General features: G+C 44.6%; 1 protein-coding gene across 2 annotated transcripts in view; it reads left to right on the top strand.

The window, feature by feature from the left end:
* crtc3 (CREB regulated transcription coactivator 3) overlaps nt 1–13947 on the top strand; it is a 46278-nt gene extending 32331 nt beyond the window's left edge. For both annotated transcript variants that reach the window (XM_085138778.1, XM_085138706.1), the window contains 9 exons: nt 3187–3225; nt 3306–3391; nt 4689–4738; nt 5477–5697; nt 8878–9113; nt 9383–9538; nt 10018–10101; nt 10434–10641; nt 11488–13947. In XM_085138778.1, coding sequence (XP_084994904.1) covers nt 3187–3225; nt 3306–3391; nt 4689–4738; nt 5477–5697; nt 8878–9113; nt 9383–9538; nt 10018–10101; nt 10434–10641; nt 11488–11693 — 1286 coding nt within the window. In that variant the 3' untranslated portion in view covers nt 11694–13947. The remainder of the gene's footprint in view (nt 1–3186; nt 3226–3305; nt 3392–4688; nt 4739–5476; nt 5698–8877; nt 9114–9382; nt 9539–10017; nt 10102–10433; nt 10642–11487) is intronic.
* The last annotated feature ends 11937 nt before the right edge of the window (nt 13948–25884 follow it).

Here is a 25884-nt window from a genome sequence, read left to right as displayed (position 1 = left end):
TAATCATGCTAGTTTATGATGTTTGTGTTTCTGTTCCCCTGGTCATTTATTAACAGAGAACACAGTCCAACCAGCTGCATTTCAGGCCAGTAAGCCACTCTAGGCTCAGTTACACAACTCACCATCAGCCCTTTGTAGTTTAAAACGGTTTGTTTATACGTCTGTAGCTGAGCCAAAGAGAGAGAGTCGACTCGGAGTCAAAGAGCTGATCGTGCTCCTCTCTGCACTCGTTAGTCCTTCACTTTGTGCTTCTTTGTTATCTCAGTGCTGATGAAGTGTGGAACAGAAGTGCTCCTGCAGTGGATTCCTACTCCTTGTGTTTAGACAACACATTCAAACAGGATATTGCCTCAAGATCTAACCCAAGAAAGAGCTTCATTTATGCACACAGGGTTGCTTTTGCCTGGCTCACATGCACTGATGGGAGTGGCTACCCGTGGATCCTAGATGGACGTAGCCACTGTGACCCATTAGTTTTTGTGTTTATAGCATATTGGCCGTTGATCAGTGAGTGGAGTACTGAGTTACCAACTGTTGTCAGCAAACTGCATCCATGAAGTGGACACACAGCACACTGAGTAAAATTTTACAGCCTTATGCACCAAACCTGAAGCACAGACTTCTTGGATGGTCTGTGCTGCATCTCAGCTGTAACGTTTGCTCGTCTGTTAACATGCTCCAAAATGCACAAACGGCACCCCAGAGGTCCAGTTCAGCGACTCCAGTTAATGGAGGTGAGGCCCAGCATGCAGCTATGGGACTACAGCTGTCAGCACACCTGACAGAGCAGTCGCAGCCCGTACTTTAAACAAAATCCAAACAGGTGTGCTATGAAGGGGGAAATTACCCAAGAAGACCAAAATAACTAAGCAGTAAACTTTTTTTTTTAATAATGAAAAAAAAGAGGTATTTTAAAATGAAACCTTAACATTAAAGCCTCATTTGGCCATTAGAGGAGCTGCAGCTTGAGACTCCATCAGTCAGAATCCATAAGGTTTCTTTAGTCTCCCATCATTGGAATTGTTAAGAGGCTCAAACCCTTGAAGGATTTATGTCTATAAATGAATGTGTAATTATGATAATGTCGAGTCCGTTGACAATAGTTTAAGTAGTTAAACTTTATTCGGTGCATTTATGTCAAACTGATAAATCATTAACTGTATCTGCAAAGAGCTAATTCTGTTTCTCCAACATGATCTAAGAAGTCTGTGGGGGACTATGCACAGTGCAGTCTGCGCTCACAGCCTGTTGTAAATGTAAAATACATGCTGCACATGACCCACAGGCTCTGTGTCGTTTCCTCTGAAAGAGGCCTTGAGATGGAGCAGCTTGGTGTCACGGCCTCGTGCATGAGCGCACAGAGCTGTGAGGCTCCAGGGCCTCATTGACACCTCTCAAGGCTTCGGTGGACTTAGAGTGGTGTTAAGCCCTGGCTGATTAAAGAAGCATCTAACTAGAAATTACAGCTATGAGTCACACTGGAGGAATAGGTGGAAACACTTTGGACAGATCAGTTCAGCTGCAGTCTCTAATCGTGAGATTTCGTTTCTGTTGTTGTCAGTAGAAAAGGAGCAGTCTGTGCAGCTGACAGGGCTCTGATTGCTGCTATGCTGTGGCAGTAGACACTAGTGTTTTTTTCTTAATCCTGAGCATTTACAACACCCATACTGAGAGCATTGCACGGCCTGATCCGAGCCAGGGACACCAGCCCAACCATTTTCCATGCCAGTTGTCCCGTTTCCGTCCTAGTTGCAGCATTGAGCTACGGAGACCGTACAAGCTTTAAAGGAAATGTAACGATGCCAGACGCTTGTCTTGTCTCATTGCTCCATCTGAATGCTGTCTCTCAATTTGAATGGGCCTCAGAGAGAATGAGAGCATGGAAGCAGTCGGGCTGTGGAGATCCTGAAAAGTCTTTGAAAACATCTGTCCTCAAAGCAAATTACAATTCTACTTTAAAGGTTTTATTGGATTTATGCTTCACACTACTGATATGGTCTAAATCCAATGAAACCAAAACACTTCTGACTTGTCCCAAAGGTTGATTCTGGACGTTTTCAGTGGGAGAAACATTTCGTCATCATCAGGTGACTTCTTCAGTCTCAGCTGACTGCAGGTTTCCCCAACATGATAAACACTACATTTGCACAATGACTGAAAGTAGCACCACTGAGGGAACAATGGAGGTCAGTTCCGTGATCATTAATATGCAGATTTTCATGGCCATTGATCAACAACCACTGATTAACGGCCATGAGTACCATTCACAGAGAGCTGGGCTGCAATCACAGCATTATAAGACAGTGAAAGATGAGTGACAAACACTTCTCCCACTCCCACTATGTCCAGATGAACAGAATCAACCTTTAGGGATTTACTTACCTGGATGATTGAGCACTTCTAACCTGTGGTCACAGGTTTGTGGAGCCTTTGTGTTCTGTGGATTTCAGATGCTGCCTCCATGTATTAGACCAGTGCATCCCATTGGAAGCTGGTTCAGTTTGGAGGCAAAGTCAGTGCCTTGGGCTCTTGATTGTGATGCCTGAGCTCTGCCCCCACTACACCAGTTGCTCTGGTGTAGTGGGGGGCATAAGCCTGCTTGGGCGAGCCGGCTTCAATTTGGGAAGTGTCTGTGCCAAAGTAGCACAGACACTTAAAGCCCTTAAACTTCTATAATAGCAGTCGTAAAACTCAAGTTTGATCCATGATGAGCTCTGAAGGAGAAAACGAGAGAAACAAAAACAATTTTCCTAATAAGCAACAGAAGTGTTTCACAGGAAGTGGTGTTGCCCACACGACGACTTGGGCAGAGAAAAGAGAAACGCTGGGTGGACGAGACACAGGCATGTGGATCTGCTGTTAAGTCTGGAGTAGAAAGCATCTTTGAGGCATGAGAAAACAATAGTCCTCTCCCAACTTTTCTTCGCCCTCTCTGATTAATAACACGATGCCAGATGCCCAGCTGTTGTTGTTGAAACTGCACAGTAATTGCAGAATGCCAGAGGGCCTGTTACTGTCAGAGAGGCTAATGAGTGCATCAGGCGTGCTGGGATTATTCAAACAGCTGGTTAATATAGAATATCCTCTAACGTTCCTCCTCCTTTGTTTTCTGTGTCTTTCTTCGTCGATCACGCCACTCGCACTCTGCTTCCTGTTTGTTTGCTTCTGATGGAGGCTGGTGTGCAGCGAGTGTAAATGAGGCCGAGGTGGACGGCTCAGGAGACGGTGAGTTGCACCACATTGCACCATATTATACTTGACATCAGGAAACATGTGTGAATGAACGTGCGCCTTTCTCTCTGCAGTCTTCTCCTTCCCCACCATCCCTAACGAGGAGAACCTCATAGGTGTCAGTAAGCCTCTACCCAAGCAGCTGTGGCAGGCCAAGAAGGTGAGAAGTTTGCTCTCTTTTTACATCACTGACCACAGGCTGGCTTCATCCCTGCACGTCTGGTTGCATTCTTTCTATGCTGATAAAAACAAACTTGAAAATGGGACCAACAGCATTTGTCTGTGGCAGCGTAGGTGATCGTGACACCGTGGATTCCTGCCGTGGCTCAGGAGAGACTGCAGGTCAAACCAGTCCTTCCTGTCTGATCGTTAGCAGCCAGAAATGTGAGAGGCAAATATACGGAATTGGGAATGTTGAAATTCACAAAGGAACAAGAAATGATTTAAATACACGGAGTATGGTGGTCTTTCTAACCCCTCGAGTCACCAGCTGCACATTTGCACATAACACAGTTGCATGCGTGACATTTACTTTTGCACACTGTGTGTGTTTTAAACGTGGACCTTCAGTCAGAACACTGTCTGTCTGATCACAGCATTCTCAAATGTTATGACCACCCATTGCTCAGTGATTAATGTCCCCATTCTTTTTGCTTAATTCTTGGTATTCAGGGGGATTTCTGCTCGTTATTGGATGAATACGCTGTGCTGATGCAAAGAGCCGCTCTCAGCACAGATGCTCTGGTTTTGATGCCTGAGCGATCCTTATTTTACTGCTTTTATTCTCTAAGTGTTTGTTGAAATCATTTCTCTGGAATAGTAACATGTGCACGAGCAATAAGCGGTAGTAGAAAAGTGAAATAATGGTGAGCTTTTTCTGCTGCCTGGCGGTAGTGTTCGTGTTTTTAACTTGTGCACATGGATGCGTGTTTAAGTGTTCATCATTTCAAGATGCAGTTTCTAAACAAAGTTCTTCATCGCTGCTCGTCAAGTGCAGCCTATAAATGGTTTGATGCTCCCTTTGGTGGTGCACGGCCCACAGCCACAGTTTAGCACATCTTGACACCGCTGCAGGACTTTTTCTCCTCTTCCTCTCTCATGGCAGTTCTGTTTCAACCTCTAATTGAAGCTGTAAATGCTGTGAACATGCTCTGACATGAACGGGAGGCTCCAACATCTCCATGTTGCTAACATTTTAAATGTTGCCTAATTGCTGATCTTTCATGCTCAGTCAAACACACCGCGTGGCCTAGCCCTGACTACGGTCACTGGCTGCTGTTGCGTTGCCATTTTTTAGCACACTAGGTTGTTTTTGATGCAACCTTGAAATAATTTTAGCATAAAATCAAAATGCAGAATTGTTGTTTCAAGAAGTGTAAATGCATGTTCAGGGTTTTCGTTGCTTTATGTCTCAGTTATGTTTTGCGTGTATCATAGTTTTCCTGTTTCTGTTTCAGGTCCAGTCTCTGGCCTCAAGGCCTAAATCCTGTGAAGTGCCTGGAATCAAGTGAGTCTGAGCAGGGTCACTGTGTGTTTTCTGCTGTTTCCCTGTCGTCATAACTGACCTGCCCGTGTCGTATCATCGCCCCGGTCCATCATTTAAAATAAGCTGTGGGTGTTTTCCATGGGCAGTAACAACTGCAGCTGATCTAAGGAAACAAAGGAATGCTAGAAATGAAATGCCACACATTCCCACTGCTTCAAACAGGACGTCCTTTACACCTTTAACCTTTAGAAGTAAGAGGAAGAGTGTTGTTACGACAATCACATGCCATTGGCATTGTTTAACCGTGTTTTGTTGACACTATTTTCCTTCCACCACGAACGACTTCCGGTGTCGTGAATCTCCATTTTTGCCAGGAATGTATTAGCAGCAGCCTTGTGGTACCGTGTGAGACAGCTCAGACCTATAGCTTCTCTTTTCATGATACAGAATGCAGTAACAGCTTCTGCAGAGCGTTCATAGACTTGCCCCAGTTGAACATGGAAATAAGAAAGGCAGAACACTGAGTGCCAGGTGCCGAGCTGCTCTGTTTATGGAGGCGAGCATTTGCTTTATAGTCTGGGGACAGACGAGGCACAGTTGCTGCCCATATGCTATTATTTGGAAATAATTGAAGAAGCAGAGAGTGGGTGGGGAACAGAAGAGAGTGCTTTTCAATTAGTCGCGTTTCTTACTTTAATCCGAATGGTTTGTGGTCAGCGGCGCGGTGTTGAATCAGTGTTCTGTCTGCCTTTCCTACAGCATATTCCCGTCTCCAGAGCAGAACCCCGGGCTGTCCCACTACCAGGGCTCGTTGAGTACCGGGGGCTCCCTGCCAGACCTCAGCAACCTGCAGTTTCCCTCCCCGCTCTCCACGCCGCTGGACCCCGACGACAACAGCGGGTACCCCAACATCAGCGGGGGCAGCAGCACCGGAAACCTGCCAGCTGCAATGATGCACCTGGGCATCGGCAACTCACAAGGTTGTGTGTGTGTGTGTGTATTCATATCTTTGTGGGGTCCAAAATCCAGGCCCCCACAAGATTGAAGTTTTTGAGACTCAAAATGGGTTTTTAGTGTCAGGGTTACAAGGTCAAGGTTAGGCTTTTATTTTTCATGGTTAGGGTGAGGGGAATGGGCATTATGTCAATGAGGTGTGTGTGTGTGTGAGTGTGTGTGAGAGTGTGTGTGAGAGCAGGGGCGGATCTAGAGAAATTTTCTTAGGTGGCATGAGGGTGACAAAGAAATCAAATGGGGTGGCAAAATCAAAGCCTTTTTTCCCCAAAGACATATGCAGGTGGTTATATATGGTTAAAATGATTCAAATGCAGTAAGTATACATGTTTTTCATATAAATATAGTCTAGAACTTAATTACTGTCTGTAGCCCACATAATTACACACTTTAGTTACATAAAACATGTGAGTTTTGATGTTATGTACTGTATAGCCTGTATAATAAATAAATATGCAGCCCAATAAGTATAAAATCCAGAAAACTACACAACATGGGGCGGTTCATTTACAAACACAAGTCTAACTTAAGTTTCACACTGTTTTTTGTCAGAAAACAATCACATTGTTGCAGCTTAAATTACACAAAATGTCAGAAATCTGCACCGTCATGAACAAAAATTGATGATGATTGATCAATTGATGATTGATGATTTGTTGGATTAACCCTCTGAGGTGTGAAATACAACCGGCCATTTTTGACTCCTTTTGAGTTCACGTTTGTATTTATTTTTCCCCTTTGCCTGGTTTGGTTTCATTCTTTTCTGCTCAACAGCATGTAGTTATTTTTTCACTGACATACTGCATTAGTGTTACTATTACTATTAATAGTACTATTACTGATCTGAAAATCACACAAAGAACTTAAAATCTTAGTATTTTTTACTGTAAAAAACAGACATGCTGGGTAAATATAAATTGTACATTTTGTAAACATATACAACTATTTATCTAAAAATGCAGCCAATACACCAGCTATTTTTTTTCCATTTTGTACAACCATTTAAAAGTATTACTTAAGCTAAAATGAGAGAGCAATCAGGTGTCGCAATAAGATGCCCCACAAATGATGTGTGTCAGTGAAAAGAAAAAAAAAAAAAGTTTGTCCACCAAAAGACAGAACAGCACAGGGATGCGCAGCAATGAACACATAACATACACTTCTGTACCATTTGCTCCTTTTATTGCACATGCACCTGTCCAATATACAAATCAGTGCCTGGGATTAACTATTAAACAAACGCACAGACTGCACAAACAAATAACTGCAACTCACCAATAACTGCACTAACTACAATGGCAACTTACAACTTGGCCTATGGCATCAATTAGTGCATAAATATACATAAACCATCAAGTTACAGTCAAAATACATCAAAATCATTCAAGCTGCGCTCAACAGAAAGTTTTGCCTCATGCTCACCCTACTTTCTGCTCATCAACATCAGGTGCTGTGAACAGGTGAGTGCAACCACATTTATCATCTACCACACCCATGAGACACGCCCCACACCCATGAGACACGCCCCACACCCATGAGACACGCCCCACACCCATGAGACACGCCCCACACCCATGAGACACGCCCGACACCCGTGCACCAATACAGTGAGTCCACTGTACCAACCCACTTAGTCAAAAAAAGAACAACTCATATGGCTCCTACATCTCCCACATCTTAAAACTCTCTTTCTCTCACTCGCTCGCTCTGTCTCGCTGCCTGTTCTGAGAAACCATCCTACTCTGACAAAACGTCCTACCCGTGTTATAATTTAAATTGCGACTAAACCTAACCCTACCCCTATCCATAACCCTAACCATAACCTTAAGAAGTATTCCGGATGGGTGAGAGAAAAAGAAGTTAATCCGGCGTTGGTGTTGTGCGCATGCGCCGCTTCTGCGCAGAAACATTGGGTAGGATGTTTTTTCAGGTAGGATGGATTCCCAGAACACCGTTACCGTCACTCCCCAATTAAAAAAAAAAACAAAGTTTTTTTTAATATGCAAGTCATTATGGGAGTTTATTTAAAAAAATACAAAGCTTTATTTCTGTAAAAATCCCCAATCACAAATTAACAGCTGTTTGTGCAGTTCTGGTCACTGTGGAGCAGCCGTGCCTCTCTTGCACCCGTCGCAGCCATGGTGCTGAATCAACAGTCCACATGTGATAAAGACTTATTTTGACCACGTGGAAATGAGTAAATTACAAACAAATACTTGTTTACACACAAACACAGGATACACACACCAGGGGAAACCTCACAGATACCTGGGTGCCTGCCTCCCCTTCTGTTGCTCCTCTTGCCTGACAGCGCAAACTCAAAGTGCCCCCCCCTTTCATCACATGACATCACCGCGGACAACATGTCTGGGACGTTCCAATAATATTGCGCTGTGACCGATCCAAGACCAAAGATGTGAGTCTGCCTGAATTATTCATAAAACACATCACAGCAGTGATTCTGTGGGAGCTCAGTTTAACACAGCACTGCTGCTTCCACTTGTCCTTGCAACATTTCATTGTGGCATACTTAGAGTGAGTAACACGTGCTTTTGATAGATTTTTCTTTGACTTTTAGGGCTTTACACTGAAACAGTCTGGACAGGTGAATAACAGTGCTGATGGGGAAAATACATGAATTTGGGGCTCGAACTGTCCCTTTAACTTAGGAAGCCGAGCTCCGGCACTTTGAGCGAGCTCCAGCTCGATGTCTCTGCCAGCCATACGTTGTTAGTAACTGAGCTCTCTGTCTCAGAGCTCCCACTGTGAACTCTGCTGCCTGGTCACGCCCATAAATGTCTGTGTATGTTGCGTGTGCGCGTGTGTGTTTGGGCTCCCACGTCGGATACAGTTCAGCTTGGCCGAACACCAAAGTGACAGAGAAACTTTGACCCTCTTTCGGTTCGCTACAATCAGCCCTTTTCTTTCCCCTCAGTTTCCCTCTGTCCTCTCATTTTCCTTTCCTCTGCTCGCCATCTTTCTCTCCCTTCCCAGTCACACAATAAACTCTAGTGTTGTGAGTCGGGGCCTGGAGAGTATTCTGGAAAAAAGTACATCAGCAGTACCACATACTCTCCTCGTTTACACCGTGCTGGGTCTGAAGCTCGTGCGATTGAGTCCCTGTGTTGCTGTGTTTTCTCTCCCTGCAGGTCTCTCCTCCTCTTTGAGCAATCCTTCAATCCAGGCTTCCCTCAACAACTGTCAGCTGCAGTCTTCGCTCAGTAATCCCTCCATCAACTCGTCCCTGCGCCTGTCCAGCAACTCCCCCCGGCGAAGGCCAGCTCCCATCAGCCCCCTCACCCTGTCTCCTGGGGCCGAGCAGCGCAGGGGTCTGGCCAAGCAGCTGTCTCCGACCATGTCGCCCTCGCTGTCCGCCATCACGCAGGTACACTCACCACACACACAGGTTTCCCCTGACGAGAGGGAAACACCAGAAAAAGGAGTTATTTCACTGTGTGAACGACTGCTGTCACAAAGAAGGATCCAAAATTCAACGTACGCATAACAAAGCAAAGCATTTCCTCCAAGTTACTCATTTACACGCTGGTGTCATTGTTCAGAGTAATGAAATAATGACACTACAGTCAGACTGAATGAGCTTCAGGTCTTTATTGGACTTTAGTGACTCCTGCTGGGTTTCTCTGTTGTGGATAGGGAGTTGCTTTGGATACCAGCAATATGCCAAGGGAGCCTCCTCCGCCCTATCCGCTCTACCAACAACCCCTGCATGTAGTGGACCAGGGCCTCCAACGGCAGCAGCAGCCCGTCTCTCCGCTTCAGAGCATTCCACTAGACTTCAACACGAGCCAAGTGAGTGAAGAGCGTCTTTGTCTGTCTGTGTGTGTCTGTGTGTGTGTGTGCAGAATGGTTAGCATGCACACGCGGGGACACACAGTCAAGTCACTAAACAACAGTGTTTGCAGCGTATTATTGATTTTCATACATTTTTGCTTCAGCATTTGAACTGTAACAGACGAGGCTGAGCCTTTATATCTTATTATGGAGTCTGAACAACAAACAAGCCTTTGCAACACTGAGGCTGTAGTTGGATTTGTCAGTCAGCACTTCATATGCGATCACTTTTATGCAGATGTGTTCAAAGCAGACACACAAAGCCTCCTTTAGTTTCATTCTGTTTTAGCTTTTTGTCCTTTCCTGTGGTTACGGTTAAAGTGACTGAAGCAACATTATATGTGATAATAATAAAGTCTGATATGTTTTGGCAGCACACGTCATCACGAATGAAATGAACTGATTTCCTTCTCATTGTAATGTTTTCTCCCTGATAGCCCAACAATTTGGCAGCTCTCTTCAGCGACCCGTTCATGGAGCCGCAGTTTTGTAATCGCCAGAACAAGATGGTCCCCTATCAGGTGACCACTGTTAAATCTGCAGATGTGCTATGAGAACCTCGAGTGTTTGGTTATTGACACACAGATTCCAGTGTCTGTAATTGTTAAAAGATTGAAATATCTTCTGGGAACATTTTTCCTAAACAAAATCCTGCAGACTGTATGTGTGAAACCTCAAACAAAGATCAAACCAACAGTAAAGTGAGTGCAGTGTTGACAGGACAGATCAGGAGGATGTGACGTTTTTCTTGTGCTGAGAAAACGTGGTACATGGTACAGTCTGCCAGGGTGAACGTCACACCATCTCAGCTCCTTGATTCTTTCTGTTTTTCTCTCCACCATCTGCCTGCTAGTTGGATCAGTTCGGTCTGTTGGAAAACACAATGAGCTCCACAGCAGGGGGGTCTTGCTTCGATCCGTCGTCCGCCTCCCTCTATTACTCGCAGGCTGCTCAGTCAGGGATGGGTGGCAGCCACAGCAGCCTGCAGGACCAGATGCACATGAGGTCCAATATGTTGTACTCAAACTGCAGCGGAGGACTGCCCAACATCATACTGACTGGTGAGTCTGTCGGGGAGAGAGCCGCTGTCATGTCTGGATTAAAAAAATAAACATGCGAGTATGTAAAACAAACCGAACAGTCGGTGTTTTCCTGACACGCTGGACTGTTTGGATATCCTGGTGCAGGAATCTGAGCCAGTTACACAGCCCTGTTTTTGTCACCCTTACTGTTTGCTAAGATGTCACATCGTTATTAGTCTTACTTTTGTGGCTGTTGCTGTTAGTTTGAGTTAACAGCAGTCAGTGAGTTTGGCACAGGGAGTCCTCACCAGGCTGCCTGCTGTTCGATTGGATACGGTGCCACATTTTGGTGCTACTGTTTTCAAACAAAGTCAACATCTGGCTCATTCACGTTAGCAGAGCTAGCTTCGTCTGTCAGGACGGTCCAGCTGCACCTCCCGTTTTCCATCTGTCTTTACTGCTTTCGGTGGATCACGGAGCCCCTCCCATCTGTTAACCTGTCTCTGGCTTGCTAACATGAGCCACTGGCCTGTGCAGTTATGGGTGTTAGAAATCACCTGTTTCACAGGATGTTGTGTATTATGATGTTTGCCGTGTTGCAGAGAGCTGGTGGATGTTGAGCTAATGCAGCGCAGCCTCAGACAGCTGCAGTGATTGTGCTGAACTGCAGTGACATCAGTAAATGTCACGCAGCTGCGACCTCGAATTTTCAGTGTTCATTGAAAGCGAAGAATAGGAGAGCGCCATGCTGACGTTTCTCACTGAAGGGAGATGAACTCACTTTCCTGTACGTGACTTTTACCTGTGCTGCTCTTGTGCTTTTTTATTTCTTTTTGGTCTAAGAAGCAAAGAGATCATTGGCCGTTATCTGCTTCTCTCTCTCAGACGACTCCAACCCCAGTCTGTCCAAGGACATCAGCAGTGCGCTCTCCACGGTGCCCGAATGTTTTGACTCAGAGGTTGGCTTCCCGTTGGAGGACGAGCTGCGCATCGAGCCCCTCAGCCTGGACGGACTGAGCATGCTCAGTGATCCCGACATGGTGCTGCCGGACCCGTCTGTGGAGGATACTTTCCGCAGTGACAGACTCTGAATGTGAAGAGCACCACAAGTCTAAAGAAACACACACTCACACACACACAGATTTGCAGTGTATAGTGTACAAATCTGAATCTGCATGCAAACAATCCATGTAGGGCCACTGTGCATGCATCCACTGCCACTAAGATTCATGAAATGTGAAACACGCCCACACGGTCATGCCCACTTTGGAAGAAGGAGACTTGTGAACAGACACTGTTTATGCCTGCTCTGAGCAACGTTTCCCTCATGCACGCTTGAGCCCCCCGCCCCAACACACACACTCATACACACACACACACACACACAGCCCCTCCCGTCTCCACACTCAAAACCTCGAGGACGTCCGACAGGAGCTCGAGCGCTCCCGTCCTTTCACTCATCACCAGCTCACAACACCCTACCCCCACCCCACTCTGCGCCAATCACCATGGTTACGCACCATAGCAACCCCGCCGCTGCTCCAAAAGGCGACGCGAACGGCAGCACGCAATTTACGTTTCTTCAAACGTACGAGTGGAGCTGCGATGAAGTCAAACACCTGCACGACTTTGTCCTGCAGTGAAGTCAGCCGTGGCTGCTTGAACAACAGAAGTGCAGCTCACAGGGATTTGAGCGTCAGATGATTTTGAGATGTTTGCCACAGATTTGTGAATACACGCTTACACACTCGTATACAAGCCTCAGCATCAGTGTGACTAGAATGTATTTACCCACTCGACAAAAAGGGCAAACTGTTTACAAAGAGGACATTTTGATATTGCTACTAAAAAGTTTAGATTTGTGAATTTTCTATCGGAGAAGTCCGATTCTGAGACGTTTTGTTTATTTGCATTTTTGATGGATCTTTCCTGCGTCACACGTGAGCGGCCTGGCACTTCTGTCTGGCACAGCTCGCACAGCTCTGGGCCGAATCTGCTTCAAAGGAACCTGACACATTTTTGCTCATGTGTACGTTCACTGCATATGATTTTATTTTACATTTTGTACCGACTTGTAACGGCGCTTTTTTAAAAAAAAGACAAGAAAAAAGGGGGCGGGGCATGCACTGTGCTACTGGGTTAATTACGTGTTTGTCTTCTGTAGCAGTACATAGCTCCCCTCCCTCCACCAGCACTCTGTGGCTGAAGCTGCTGAGTCGTTCAGGGGGCTCTCGATCACGTGGACTCCGGACATGGTGTAACGTTGCATTTAACCTCTTTTGCACTAATTGATTCTCATTGTGTAGATTCTTTGTTTAAACCTGCAAACCCAAAGAAACAGAATGAAGCCATCACTGAAGACTTTCTATAGCACACATGCAGTTGTTGCAGAAAAGCAACACGAGTTTAATTTTGATGCGAGATGAGTTTTTGTTTCCTGGGTGAAAAGTTTTTCAGATTTGCAGACGATTACGTAATGAATCAAAGTCATTCGATGCCCTCTAGTGTTTGTTGTAGTCAAATCGAAGGCTGTCGTTTGCTGCCTGCTCGTTTACCTATGCAACTTTTCAAAGAGTTTCAGAAACCTGTAGAACAGGTGCAACTTGGACTTTATGCAGTGTAACAAGGCTCGCCGGTTGACTCGATGGGCGGGCTCGAGTTTCCTACAAATTGCGATATTACATCCGTCCGGCGTCCACGGTGCGTGCCGACTCTCGTGAGAGTTTACAGTGATTGATGCAAAGGAACCTGGAGGTGTCCTGCACTGTGTGGACTGTGGCTTCTGTCTGTGTGTCAAAGAGATTCAGTGTCATTATATTTGTCAAAATGAAAATGAAGGGGGGGGTGCTGGGGTTACAGTGAGGTTGTTTTCTAAAGAGTTTATATTCAGCTACTTGCTCTCTCTTGTTAACTCTGTAAAGACGGTGAGTGAAGGAACCACACAGCAGTTTCTCCTCTCTTCGCTCTGATCCTCCCCGCGTCCCAGCCTGTTTCCTGCTGCCTTACTTCCTTCCTCCCGCGTCAGCTGACTTTAGCTTTAGCTCTGTTTGGTACTGACTGCCTGTGGTTCTTTTCCATCACTATTTAATTTGTTTCTTTTTGGTGTCTTACTTTTTTCTGTTTTTCTGTTTTTTTTGTTTTTTAGTTGCGTATGAAAATGTACAGTTCTGTTATTTAAAGAATGTTTTTTTTGTCCACTAGTGTTACTATTTTTTTTGTAATGTCATTTGAGTTTTTGTTTTTCCCTAAGATATAAAATTTTATTGGTTTGTATCATACGTTATAGTGCTTATCTTTCTGATTTAATATAAACAATAAAACTCTATACTGTGCATTAAGTTTAAATGTTGTCCTGGCGTTTCTGCTCCTGCCACCAGATGGCAGCAGTGTGGTGTACCTCACACTTACAGTCGAACACACGCTCGCTTGAAACCAATATAACTGTACTCTGTAAAGAGACAAGTCCCTTAAAGGGACGTCTGATTTGATTGGTTCCGATGTTTGTAAGCGCTGCACAAACTAACAGCATCACTGCAGGAAGCCTCTTTAAGCCACAGCTAGTTCAGCTGATGAGCTCAACACGTGCAGTTTCCTTTGCCCTCATGTTTTCTGTAAGTGGTCTACAAACAACATTTGTTAGTGTCTGTCAGGATTCAAATGCAGATTATTTATTTACAAGTTTCCTCTATGCATTAATGTACACATCCCCACACACCATGATGTCAGAGGTCAGTGGAAAACTGTTTCACACTGATGGAAAGCGTTACTTGGTAGCTCTGAATGCACAACATGTCAGCCCTTAGAGCAGATGTGCTGTTAGAAACAGTCCCCAGTGTGGTTGTTTCCTATCAGAACAGGGAGCTGAGGCTGCAATTTACATGGGACCGCCAAACATCGGAAGATAAATGGTTGGAAAAATGATCATCCACCTGATGTGTCTCAATTTGTGCTGCAACATCTGGATGATGAGGTCAGAATTTGATGTAAACAAATGAAAACATGACTCCTTGTATCAGTGGATCAGGTGCTGTAACGGTGTGGAGGACATTGTCTTTACACACTTCGGGCTCCTTTTTACCAATTAAATCAATCAAACACCACAGCCTACATAAATACTATTGTCTCCTTTCATATCCATCCCTTCTGATAGCTGCTTCCTGCAGGATATTGTGCCATGCCACAAAAATTTAAATGCATCAAACTAGTTTCTTGTCCTTTTAGTTACATTTTAATCCAGTCGAACACACATCATGGATGTGCAAAAATCTGCAGCAACTGTGTGATGCTGTCGTGTCAGTAGTGATCCAAATCTCTGATGAATGTTTTCAGCAACTTGCTGAAACTATGCCACAAAGACTTCAGGCAGTTCTGAATGCAAAAGGGGATCCAACCTACTACTGGTGTAACTAATGATGTGGATGCTGGCATCAAATAAAACATGACCAAAGTTGCATATAATCTGTCATCTATGTTTCTGAGGGTTTTTTTCTTTTAGCTCCACATGACATCAAGGATATCCTCACATTGAAAACACGCTCAGTTGTCTTTATGTTATGAAGGTCAGCCACTGGAAAGAGCTTTAGGTTAAAGGAAGGACTGCTTGTTTCAAATGATGGTGAATTGCGCGACTGGTCCTGGTATAAGATTTTTTTTTTTTAAAGGATGATTTTGAACCGTGAATCATGCAAAGCTCCTCCTAGCAGAGTCCAAGAATAAAAACATGAAGCTGTGAATGAGCACAATAGTGTCACGTTACTCTCGAGTGTCTGATGACTACAGTACTCGATCGAGTGCCGGCACATAGACCTGTTCATGTGTATTTAATAGCACTGCTGCTCTGTGTTTATACGTCCAAGCTGAAGTTAGATGGTAACAATTTGATAATGTTTGTTCCTCTGTACCTGCCAGCAAAGGCAATAAACTGTGGGATTAAGTCGAAATCTGGTCTCCTCTCTGTCTAAGAACTCTAAATTTCAGCTGAAGCTATGAGAGAAAAAGCGTTTCCCAGAGTTTTAGTCATCTCAGTGTGTTCACCTGCTTCGTTCTCATCCTCACAGCTGCCGTAAGAAGATGGTAATACTAATTGTTGACTCTGCAGTAAACACTATTTCAGATAAAATGTGACATTTGTTGCCCCGCGGGGGATAATTACAGTCCCTGGAACCACACATGCAAACAGTATAGACTTTACATAGCAGTGCGTGAGGACAGTGTGGGTCATGGAAATCAGCCAGGCTTCATATATCAAATGCAGTCTGCGAGTGAGTTCCCAAAACAACTACGCACGCACGCACACACACACACACACACACACACACACACACACACACACACAGTAAGGGAGCTGAACAGATAATCAGTCCTCAGTCAGAGAGCTGGAGTAGCTCCACAGAGTGAGTCTGGGCAGGTCAGGATGCCAGCCTGACATTCCTCTGAGGATGATGTTTGTGTGTGTGTGTGTGTGTGTGTGTGTGTGTGTGTGTGTGTGTGTGTGTGTGTGTACTGTCCAGCTGGTGGGAACCTGGAGGAGTACTGAACTGAGCTGCTGCCGAAAAGTAATTAATGAACTGGTTTAAGCTGCCGGCAGTCCTGCAGTGCACCAGCTGATTTCTGTTTAAATCAGTCGGTCGTAGAGTTGTTAGCTGGTCACAAAAAGCCATCTATTTATTATTTAATGCTACTTTGATGTTTTTATCTCACACCAAAACTCAATCAGGGCTGCATCTTTGTCTAAGGATGAGGTTTGTTGTGTACACAGAGAATAATCCTTAAAGCATTCATGTTCTCAGATGCAGTCAAAAGTTTGCAGTAGTTTGTTTTATATAACTTTGTGAGTTTGGGTGAGATTTTTACAGGCAAGCTAAAACGAGGAGACGGGGGACCCATGGCCTACATCAGGATGTCATTACTCTGAAATGCATAGAGTCACAACTAAAAGGTGATCTTAGAATAGGATGCAATCGTGGAAGTCAGGACTCTCCATTTCCAGTTTGTGTCACACTTTTCACAGTTGCACCTCCCCATGGCGAGTCGTTTTTGTGTCTGCAGACAAATCAGCTTCTTCCATTAAAACTACTGGCAACCTGCTAGTGATTAAAGCACTGTGTATAGCAGTGTTTGGCAATCAGCTGCATCCAGGAACCACTAAATGGTTGGGGGATACACACCTTCCCCTCATGACCAGTCTGTGTGTGGCTGCAGTGTAAGCTGATTTACTATCAGGTAATATTATAGCTTGACTCTCACGATGCTCGTCATTCATCTCAAACATTTGCTGAACTATTTAAGTCCTTTTTTGCCTTGAGGTTCTGATAAGGTCAGACAGATTTAATGCTGTTGCAGGTTTGTCTTTTCTAGGTTTGTGCACACGATGATGTTAATTTGCATGATGATCGTCGACAACAATGATCTCTGTCTACGGCTCTGGTGTCACCTGCTTTTTCTCAGAAACACACAAAAGCAGCTGTGCTTCTGCTCCATCATTCATTTCCACCCAGAGCATGATGGGAAATTCATTAAAATCAATCTAGTTCTATCTTTCCCCCCGTCTTTGAAAAACTACACATTGGCTTTGACCTTCTTCGGTGCATGTTCAGAATTTCATGTTTGCAGTGGATTATTTCATCACGTGAAGCATTTCCCTCCATTATTGTGCCGTTTGGTTTGATGTTCCATATTATGACCCAGAGGAAACCAGAGGTGCTGCACTTAAAGTTAACTCGATCACTGCACCACAAAGCGTCCTGTGATATAAAGAAGCTCCACTCTGCTCTGTGTCTCTAAATTCACTCCGGCTGTTTGTTTTCAGCATTCTTGTTTTTCCCCTCTGGCTTCAATCTAGCAGTTGCTCCTTTTACTGCTAACAGTAAGAAAGCATTCGTGACTTCCACCGGCCTGACTTTGTGCTACAACCACATGTCAGGCCATGTTTGCGTGGCTCAGTGAGCCTCAACATTCATTCCAGCACAGAGAAACTGATGAGATGTCCCTAAAATGTCTCTGGAATTAATTTCTTCAGGTGATTGTAATCCTGATATAAAGAGGAGACAGAAATCTGATTTGAACACGTCCTGTTTAAACTGGGACCAATTCTCATGTTTTTTGAGCCTTCGTGTCTTCTTGAGTTCATGAAAATCACGTTTAAAAGTTGAAATGGGCATGAAAGGCATTTGGTGATAGTTTTTAAAAGAGCTCGAAATCTGTGAGATACAAAGTACACCAAGATTTTCTGTATCAGGACATCATAAAAATCTCTGGCAGGTCTTAATATGAGATAATATTTAAGACTGGAGATTACCTGTGACTCTCAGGATTGGGACACCTCCATACATGTTATTGTCTATTAGAGTTGGATGTCTCGAGGCCGCTTTTACGTGGTCTCGTCTCGACTCTGTCTTGGTCTCAATACCCTCTGGTCTTGGTATTGTCTTGGTTTAGGCGGTCTTCACTTCAGGTCTATTGTCTATGTCTTGTCCATATATGTGACCTCTGAGGCCTTCAGCAAACAGCAGCCTGGATGACTCACGCTATCTGCTGCTATGTGTCAGAGACGTGGTCAAACCCACGGCAAATGAAAAATAAGGCAAATTCAACCTGAGATTATCTGCATGTGACACGCTCCACTCTCTGTTTAACAACACTGCAGCAGCAGTGTTTCTTCTCAGTCCCTCATCACAGTGTAGCTTCAGTATATTTGCTTCTACCATAGCTCTGTTTCACCACTCAATGTGTGCCAAGCTTTAGCTGCCAGGCAGACGTCCTCACATTTGACCGATATTTTGGTTCATGGTTCACCAACTGCACGATGCAAAGAAGCCCGGCCCATCGTAGCTTCTGCTGTTCGGTGTATTTGGTTTTTGCGTGGCTGATTCTCTCCTTCCTAATTCCTGTGGAGACAGTGAGGGTGAACTTCATTCTTCAGACACTTCTTCTGTATTTTGAAAAAATAATGGCACAATTCGTCATGTGTTGTAGTTCATTCGAGACCGTTTTTACCTTATTTTAGGACCTAATAAAGACCAGGAGATCTGCATGTAAAGCTTCTTTTTTAAATGGGCGTGTACTACAGTTGGTGTGATTTGGGTTCTTTTCATATTTAATTGGTTTCATGATGCAGCTGTTGTTAGATGCCTGTATAGCGGTGTTTCCTTTGCTTTCTAATGCCTTGCTCATTGCACCCACTAACAAACTCTTTAGTTCTCATCCGGCCTGAATGCTTGTGATCTGTATTTTTAGGTTTCTTGTGGCCGGGGTGGCAGGGCGGCCGCACCTCTGGCATTACATGTTGCGGGTGACTGAAATAGACTAATCCACACAACAGCAGCAGGATCCTGGCTGAACGGGCTCAAATAAACCTGGTTCCCAGAAGAGTACGAGGAGCGGCAACATCATCCCGATCTGCGACTTGCCTTTGTGCTTTGGATGTTTACATGCTTTTGTGTGTTATTCTCAGCCAACAAGTACAAAGCACATTTGGGCTGTGTGGGAACATTTGCCAGCAGTGAGCCAACTGAGGATGACTTTGTTGACTGTGTGTTTACGTGCGCGTACGAGTGGATTCCCCCTGCAGCTGTGTTTGAGGGCCTGTGGATGTTTGTTTTGAGACACTGAGACGTGTTTCTTAGACTACCGTGTCGCTGGCATAAACACAGCTTCTCCGCTGCATCTGTGCAACCTCAGCTAAGACGAGCTGTGTTTATCTACGTGTTTATGACTGAGCAAAGGAGAGACTCCATGAGAACGTCAGTGAGACGGCAGATGTTTCCCATCCAGACACCTTGTTTATACTGACAGGTTACTGACCCGTGTGACTTTATAGCGGAAATACAGTGTTTACTATCTCACTTAGCATGCATCCCCAAATATCCATCATGCCTCAGGTGGGTCCATTTCTTCTGAGATATAGCTCCTGGGTTTTTTCCAGTTTCTCAGAGAGATGCATGGTCTGACCTTGGGCTGGATTTGCTGGGACGCCCATTGCTGGGAACGATGTGGCATCCTGATGTGTTAGTACACATCTGGAAGCCCAAACTGCCACTTTTATAGAGATGCTCAACCTCAGCAATGATCAGTTAATCAGATGCATTTGATTAGCAGCACCTGGCTGCTAATGACACTCGTAGTTCCCCTGGAAGCAGTGAGGGTGGACTGCATACGTCCTGTGAAAACATTATTGTTAACAATGGCTGCGTGTCCTTACAAGAAATTTTATTCGGTGAATGTTGTCACAGCAAACGCCTGAGACCCCAGGACGCGACGCAGTAGGTCGTTTGTGCAAGTTCCCGTTATGATTTACACTCATGTTTTTAAAGTCAAGAGAGTTTATGATCGTGTGAATACGTTGAGAAAAATGTGCACAGAGCTTTGAGACGTGTGTTGTAACCAAACAGTGAGTGAAAATCATACGGCGAGTGAACCATGAAAAATCCTGGTCGAATGCTGGTCAAGCTTTCTACCGAGCATTGGGCGCGCTGTCGGGCATGTGGACCGTGTGGATTGGTGACCAGCATTCCTTACAAACAATATATCAACAGTTATGCTTTCACTCAGCGAGCTCATACTCCCTGCAGGAGATTTCCAACCATCCCACAGGCCACTGGTTGGTTTTCCAGCCTGCATCCAATTCCAGCTCATGACTGGCTTCTTAAAATAATCATAGAAGTAGACATATACACCAATCATACATGACAATATGACCACTGACAGTGAATAACACCGATCATCATCATGGCACCTGTTAGTGGGTGGAATATATCAGGGAACAGGTAAAGATAGAAGCAGGAAAAATGTGCAGTTTCCGTGTGCGTGTGCATGTGCGTGTGCATGTGCGTGTCACAGCGGGACTGAACGGACTCACGTGCAGGCTCTAGGTCTTGAAAGCACAAGAGTCTTTATTACGATACACCAGGTGATTATTTACAGGTGAGGGGGTGAGGGGAAAGCCGGGCTCCGGGGGTCCACACACAAATGGGAAAGACGCCGAAAGTCACACACACACTCCGTCCACTCCTCACGCTCCTCTTCACACTCCAGTCACTCAGGTAACACAGGGGTTGGTCCAGGGAATCTGTACACAGAGACACGAAGGGATTATAAGGCAAATCGCTGTGAAAACACTCTAGAAGTAACTGAGCTGGGGTTACACTGACGAGGGTTGGCAACGGCGACGAGAAACACAGAGCTGCCATCCTATAAAGGAGCTGGAACACTCGTGATGAGCCACAGGTGCGTGATTGCGACCAGGTGCGTGGGCCAAGGGCAGGAGCCCACAGGTGAGCTCCGCCCAGGCAGAGGGAGGAGGGAAAGAGGGGAAGGGAGAGAGCAGGAACAAAAAAGAATATAAAAACATATGTAGCCATACTGAGCCGACCGGGTAGGCACAGGGACCCTGGCAGTGCGTGCGTGTGTTTGCGTGTGTGTGCATACAGCTAAACCTGGGTCTGTGGCTCACTGAGCCTTGGTGCCAGTAGGACCTTGTTCTTGGGGGCGGGTATGCAGTATGGAAGAAGGCAACCAGTATGAAGGTTTGGACAATGTTCTGTTGGGAACACTTGGGTCCTGCCATCCATAAAGATGCTACTTGCATGCATGAGCTGCAGATCAAGTAGCTCCTTACTCCCCGATGGTTCAGGAATGGTTTGAGGAGGACTTCCAGTTTATGTGACTATGGCGTAGGTCGCACTGAGCGCAGCTCCTGCAGAGTCTAGTTATTATCTAGCATATCCAGGCACATTTTGACGGGTGTTTTTAATATATCAACTGTTTTGTATAGTTCCGAGACAAGACTGTTTTTGCTTTTTGCGTTTAGAATGTCACGTAAGGTTAATAAGAGCGCAAGCACCTCTCAGCCGAACTTGCGGCCTGCTGCTGACCTCGTGATAAAACTTTGCCACTGCCTGGGTCGTCCGACACGCTGCTCGTCGATACAAAAAGTTCATGAAGGCTGAACTCCTCTCTGAACTTCGTGAAGAAATTTCAGCACTGTTTAAAAAGGAACTGACGGCACGGTTTGCGGAGAATCTCACGTCTATCAGGACGGACATACAGCAACTAAAAACGGACCTTTCCTCAGATATAACTACCATGTGGCAGGAATTCGCTGGCCTCAGAAGCACAGTTACGGAGATGGAACAGTCTCTCTCTACATGCACGGATGATATTGTCCACCTCCAAGCCAAAGTGGATGCGATGTCATGGGAGTTGGCCAAATTGGAGAATTTGGAGTCCAGGTCTCGCCGCAATAATATACGCATTGTTGGTGTGCCAGAGGAGAACGTCCTATCTGCTACAGATGTGTCCGTGCTGTTGATGGAGGCATTTCAGCTTGGGAAGGAGCCGCTTGTAGACAGAGCCCCAAACCTAACACCGGTGAACGTCCCCGCGCTATGGTTGTGAAGCTGCACTATTACGTGGACTGTGCTAGGATTCTCCAGAAGGCCAGGGAGCTGCAGAGGGTTCAGATAAATAATATGACCATTTCTGTGTTCCCTGACCACACCGCTAAGACAGCGCGGGCCCGTGCGGCTTTCAATGAGGTCCGTCTCCAGCTTCGCGGCATCCAGGGAGTCCGATTTGGGATCCTCTATCCGGCAAGGCTACGGATCACTTATCAAGGAGTGCAGCGCGACTTTGTCTTGCCAGAAGAGGCCAAGGAATAAATTAAGACTATAACCACGCGATAAAAATGTAGCGGGACAATGTTTGTTTGTTTGAAATAGCGAATGATCCAAATCCAAACATCATTGTGGTGAGTTAAGTTTGTTACTCTGCCAAACACTTGTTTTGTTTTTTCCCGTCTAATAGTAAAATATAATTGTGTTATTTTTATTTTATTTGTGCCTTTTAATTTATTCAGAAATGACTGTTGGAGCTTTGGTTTGATACGGTTTGTTTCGTAGTCAGGAGCGTTTTTGTTCAGATTGCTCCGGGTGGGAGCGTGCACTGCCATTTCCATCGTTTGGGGATGGGGGCTTTTGCTGTGCAGGGGGGAGGCGGGAGGGTGTGTTTGACGTGTTATTATTATTATTATTATTTTTATTCTGAAGCTGTACTTCTGTAGTTGTGGGTTTGCTTTGTGTGTTTGCGTGAGTGTGTTTTTCCCACTTGTTCTTTCTTGGGGGGTGAAGAAATAAGTATTTTCTCTTTTATCTATCTGCATTGATCAGCACTTCAGGTCAGTCTTTAGGCAATAGTGGTATTCAATTTTTAACTTGGAATGTCAAAGGTATGAATAGCCCAGTTAAACGATCTAAAATATTCTCGCATCTTAAACGTCTAAAGAGTGATGTAATGTTTTTGCAAGAGACCCATTTGCGAAATAGGGATCATGTTAGGCTCAGGTGCCCATGGGTGGGACATACTTTGCATTCAATGTTTAATTCAAAAGCCAGGGGGGTGGCGATCTTAATAAACAGAAGGGTACAGTTTACAGCCTCTGAGATTAAAGCTGACAAAAACGGGAGATATTTGGTTGTTGTAGGCACCATGTACAATGTACCCGTCCTCTTAGTCAATGTGTATGCGCCGAATTTTGATAATCCAGGTTTTACAGATGCACTTTTGAGTAGTCTCCCTTCCCTTGATACTCATCTTTTAATATTGGGTGGTGACTTAAACTGTGTTATTGATCCTGCCTTAGATCGCTCAAATCCTGAGCCAATCCTCTATGTCCAAGTCTATTTCAGAGTTTATGTTTCAGAATGGTTTTGTAGATCCCTGGAGGTTTTCTAACCCTACTACCAGAGCGTACTCTTTCTTTTCTCAGGTACATCAGTCCTTTTCGCGGATTGATTATTTTTTTGTGGACGGTTCCCTTATTCCAAAAGTACTGTCATCTACATATCATCCAATTGTCATTTCCGATCACGCACCACTTAGCGTTGACATCAAGCTCATAGCCCAGTCCTCTTTTTCCTCACCCTGGAGATTTAACTCTTTGTTGCTTTCGGATGAGGGATTTGTTACCTTTATCAAATCCACAATTGATGAATTTATGGTGTTTAACGACAGCGATACTGTTACGAGGTCATTGCTTTGGGAATCTCTTAAAGCATATGTGAGTAGGCAAATAATCTCTTTCTCTGCCCATTCCACTAAAAACCACAAAGCCAAACTTCAAACTTTGACTACACAAATTTGTGACATAGATAGACAGGTTGTTGCCAATCCCACTCCTGATTTGCATAAAAGACGACTTGACTTGCAGACCGAATTTGATTTACTTTCTGCGGCAGATGCTGAACGTCTTTTACTTCGTGCGCGTGCGACTTATTATGAACATGGTGATAAGCCCAGAAGGCTTTTGGCCCATCAGTTAAAACGTCAGGCCTCTTCTTGATTAATTTCTCAAATTAAAGATGCGGCAGGCAACTTGGTCTCTGATTCAAAGGAAGTGAATGAGGTGTTTAAGAAGTATTATTCCTCCCTATATGAATCTGAATCTGCTGCTGACGCCTCTGAGGTGGATTCTTTTTTTAACGGTCTTACAATGCTCTCTGTCGATCCTGTTATAGCTGAACAATTAGATGCCCCTTTTAGGTTGGATGAAATTGTGCATGCAATCAAGACCATGCACAATAGTAAGGCACCAGGACCCGACGGGTTTTCAGTTGAATTTTTAAAAACATTTATAGACAAGTTAGCCCCACTACTTCTTTCAGTGTATAATGAATCTTTTGAACGTGGTCTATTGCCCCCTACATTGTCTCAAGAACTAATTACTGTTCTCTTAAAGAAGGGTAAGGATACGTCTTGCACCTCATATAGGCCTATCTCACTGCTGAATGTGGATGTTAAAGTCTTGGCTAAAATTTTAGCAATTCGCCTTGAAAAGGTTCTTCCTACTATTATTTCAGATGAACAGAATGGCTTTATTAAAGGCCGCCAGCTGTTCTTTAATGTTCGCACGCTTTTGAATGTCATTCTTTCCCAACACTCAACCACTAATCCAGAAGTAGTTATCTCACTTGACGCTGAGAAAGCTTTCGACCGTGTAGAGTGGACCTTTCTCTTTGCGGTCTTACAAAGATTTGGTTTCAAGGACAGATTCATTTCATGGATTCGACTGTTGTACAAGGCACCCCAAGCCAGTGTCTATACGAATGGTGTTTCCTCTGGCTACTTCTCATTGTCACGCGGTACGAGACAGGGTTGCCCCCTGTCCCCCCTACTTTTTGCTTTTGTAATTGAACCCCTATCTATAGCCTTGAAGGCCCTTCCTCATTTTCATGGTATTTCCTGGTCAGGCCTTGACTTAAAATTGTCTTTATATGCAGATGACCTGCTTCTATATGTTTCTGATCCCTTATCTAGCATACCATCGATTGTGTCTCTATTAAACAAGTTCGGCTCTCTGTCAGGTTACAAAATAAATCTTCTTAAAAGTGAATGTTTCCCCATAAATTTTTTAAGTCTTACACTTAATCAATCTGACATTCCTTTTAGACTTAGCCCTGCTGGCTTTAAATATTTGGGAGTTAATGTGACTCGTACTTTGTCTTCTTTATACTCTTCCAATTTCTCCCCTTTAATGACTCAAATTCAATCAGATTTTCAGAGATGGAAATCGCTACCTTTGTCCCTAATTGGTCGGATCAATGCTGTAAAGATGAACATTTTGCCTCGATTGTTATTTCTGTTTCAGAGTATTCGTGTATTTTTACCTAAAGCTTTTTTCAAAAAGTTAGACCAGCTAGTTCTATCGTTTTTGTGGGGAGGGAAACATCGCAGGGTGAGGAAATCATTATTGCAGAGACTGGCATTTGATGTTGGTCTTGCCTTGCCTAACTTTTTATTTTCTTATTGGTCCTCTCATATTCACAAATTGACCCATTGGCTTGAATCTCAAGAACTGCTGTGGTGCAAACTGGAGCGCCTGTCGTGCACTTCCTCATCCTTAGAAGCTTTATTGTTCTCTCCACTACCACTTAAGCCTTCTCATTTCACCAAAAACCCCGTGGTACAGTCTAGTCTAAGGATCTGGTCACAATTCAGGAGTCATTTTAAGTACATCTCTGCATCAGTACACATGCCCATCACACAGAACCATCTGTTTACTCCTGGCCTCATTGATGGTACCTATGTACAGTGGAAGTGTCATGGTATTAATACGTTTAGGGATCTCTATAAAGATGGCACTTTCTTAACTTTTTTAGACCTGTGTTCAGAAACAAATCTTCCGGCTACCAATCTATTCCGTTATTTTCAGGCACGGCATTGCACTTTTGCTCTCTTCCCCTCCTACCCTCTTCTTCCAAATGTCCAACCGTGGAAGGAATTCTTATC

This window comes from Neolamprologus multifasciatus, chromosome 1, assembly GCF_963576455.1.
Source record: "Neolamprologus multifasciatus chromosome 1, fNeoMul1.2, whole genome shotgun sequence".
In the NCBI taxonomy this organism is placed as follows: Eukaryota; Metazoa; Chordata; class Actinopteri; order Cichliformes; family Cichlidae; genus Neolamprologus; species Neolamprologus multifasciatus.
This window is presented reverse-complemented; position numbering and strand designations above follow the sequence as displayed.